This window comes from Etheostoma cragini, unplaced genomic scaffold (genome assembly GCF_013103735.1).
Source record: "Etheostoma cragini isolate CJK2018 unplaced genomic scaffold, CSU_Ecrag_1.0 ScbMSFa_454, whole genome shotgun sequence".
Taxonomy (NCBI): domain Eukaryota; kingdom Metazoa; phylum Chordata; class Actinopteri; order Perciformes; family Percidae; genus Etheostoma; species Etheostoma cragini.
The window spans coordinates 1-3,095 of NW_023268923.1; the positions used below are offsets into that span (position 1 = coordinate 1).

At 48.4% G+C, this 3,095-nt stretch overlaps 1 protein-coding gene across 1 annotated transcript; it reads right to left on the reverse strand.

Moving 5' to 3' along the window:
• Positions 1–578: 578 nt before the first annotated feature.
• Positions 579–1,034, reverse strand: LOC117941176 (D(5)-like dopamine receptor; the record flags this gene model as incomplete). The annotated part of the gene is made up of 1 exon (XM_034866265.1): positions 579–1,034. A coding segment is annotated over exon 1 (456 nt), but the record flags the coding sequence as incomplete, so codon positions are not given.
• Between the last annotated feature and the right edge of the window lie 2,061 nt (positions 1,035–3,095).

Sequence of the window (3,095 nt, forward strand, 5' to 3'; positions counted from 1 at the left end):
CCTTCCTCCCCCTTCCTCTCCCTTCCTCCCCCTTCCTCCCCCTTCTAGGAGCGTTGTGGGGAATCAATCATGTTATTGTGGGTAATTAAAAAGAAAATTGATATAGGACAACATGAGGACAACAGGAGGACAACAGGAGGACAACAGGAGGTCAACATGAGGACAACAGGAGGTCAACATGAGGACAACAGGAGGACAACAGGAGGACAACAGGAGGACAACAGGAGGTCAACATGAGGACAACAGGAGGACAACATGAGGACAAAATGAGGACAACATGGAAACAACATGAGGACAACAGGAGGACAACATGAGGACAACGTCAGGACAACGTGAGGACAACAGGAGGACAACATGAGGACAACATGAAGACAACATCAGGACAACATGAGGACAACACAGGGACAACATGAGGGCAACACAACGACAACATGAAGACAACATGGGGACAAAATGAGGACAACATGAGGACAACATGAGGACAACATGGGGACAACATGAGGACAACAGGAGGACAACTTGAAGGTTAAAGGGCCAGTGTTTCTTCTTTTACATTTCGTCCAATGAAATAAAAAGACAAAGACGAACCTGCGCGTCATCCGGCGCTCGTACTTGAAGGGGCTGGCGATGGCCCAGTAGCGGTCCATGCTGATGATGCACAGGTTGAGGATGGACGCCGTGGAGCACATGATGTCAAACGCCACCCACGTGTCGCAGAAGCGTCCGAAGAGCCAGACGCCGGCGACCTGGGACACCGCCCTCCAGGGCATCACCAGCACGGCCACGCACAGGTCGGACACCGCCAGCGACACCACGAAGGCGTTGGTGACCTTGGAGCGCAGGTGGCGGAACTTCACCACCGCGGCGCACACCAGCGCGTTGCCCAGGAGGGTGGAGACAATCAGGACGGACAGCACGGAGCCGGTGAGCACCTGGAGGCCGCCGAGACCCCCGCCCGGCCCGGAGCTGGCCCCCCCCGCCGTGACCACCACCGGCCGCTGGGGATCCTGGGAGTCCCTCTCGGCACTCTCCATGGACACTGGAGTTTCGATTCAGTTAAAGGGTTAACATTAAAGGAAACATGAGGACAACATGAAGACAACATGAGGACAACATGAGGAAAACATGAAGACAACATGAAGACAACATGAAGACAACATGAGGACAACATGAGGAAAACATGAAGACAACATGAGGACAACATGAGGACAACATAATGACAACATGAGGGCAACATGAGGACAACACAAAGACAACACGAAGACAACATGAGGAAAACATGAAGACAATATGAAGACAACATGAGGACAACATGAAGACAACATGAGGACAACATGAGGAAAACATGAAGACAACATGAGGACAACATGAGGAAAACATGAAGACAACATGAGGACAACATGAGGACAACATAATGACAACATGAGGACAACATGGGGACAACATGAAGACAACATGAGGACAACATGGGGACAACATGAGAACAACAGGAGGGCAACATGAGGACAACATGGGGACAACACGAAGACAACATGAGGACAACATGAGGACAACATGGGGACAACATGAAGACAACAGGAAGACAACATGAGGACAACATGAGGACAACATGGGGACAACATGAGGAAAACATGAAGACAACATGAGGACAACATGAGGACAACATGAGGACAACATGAAGACAACATGAGGACAACATGGGGATAACACGAAGACAACATGAGGACAACATGAGGACAACATGGGGACAACATGAAGACAACATGAGGACAACATGAGGACAACATTAGGACAACATTAGGACTACATGAGGACAACATGGGGACAACATGAAGACAACAGGAAGACAACATGAGGACAACATGAGGACAACATTAGGACAACATTAGGACTACATGAGGACAACATGGGGACAACAGGAAGACAACAGGAAGACAACATGAGGACAACATGAGGACAACATTAGGACTACATGAGGACAACATGGGGACAACATGAAGACAACAGGAAGACAACATGAGGACAACATTAGGACTACATGAGGACAACATTAGGACTACATGAGGACAACGTGACCTGATACCGTTCAGAACATTATTCTGGATTTGATCCTTATGTTGTTTCCATAGTTCATTTTTAACATGAATTATAACCTTGTGACAAAAAACGAACCCCACTTCCATTTTTAATTGTGTGCTAGTAGAGACTGATTGCATCATCATCACTAATGTTATAATTTAAAATCATAAGATCATGAGATCTTATGATTTCAGATCACCCTCCCCTGATCCCTACCTCCAGACTTCAGCTTGTACCTTAACGTTTCCCTTAAGTTTCCCCTTAACTGCCGACTCGTCCTCGCGTCGTCCCTTCACGTGCAGACATGTCCGTCTCGAGTCCTCCTCGGGAAGCTGCCGGTGCCACGCTCGTGCACGCATCAGCTGGCTGCCGCGCGTCACTCACACACTCTGCTTCCAACGCGCAAAGACGCCCAACAATCCCGCTTTAGATGCGCAAAACAACCCCGGGCCGCAGGTAGTCAGTCCGCTGGCAAAACTCCAACTAATGCACGCGTGCAGCTTCACACATGGAGACAGACATGGAGACACAAATGGAGACACAAGTGGAGACACACATGGAGACACACATGGAGACACAAGTGGAAACACAAGTGGAGACACACATGGAGACACAAGTGGAGACACAAGTGGAGACACACATGGAGACACAAGTGGAGACACAAGTGGAAACACAAGTGGAGACACACATGGAGACACAAGTGGAGACACACATGGAGACACACATGGAGACACACATGGAGACACACACGGAGACACACACGTAAAGCAGCAGTGCCTTGACTCCACTAAAGCACGCACCCCTCCGCTCTGTAACATGCGCAGCTTGACATATGGAGACACATATGTCTCAATAACAGGAGTTATAGATAGATAGATAGATAGATAGAGAGAGAGAGAGATAGATAGATAGAGAAATAGAGAGATAGATAGATAGAGAGAGAGAGAGATAGATAGATAGATAGATAGAGAAATAGAGAGATAGATAGAGAGAGAGAGAGAGAGATAGATAGATAG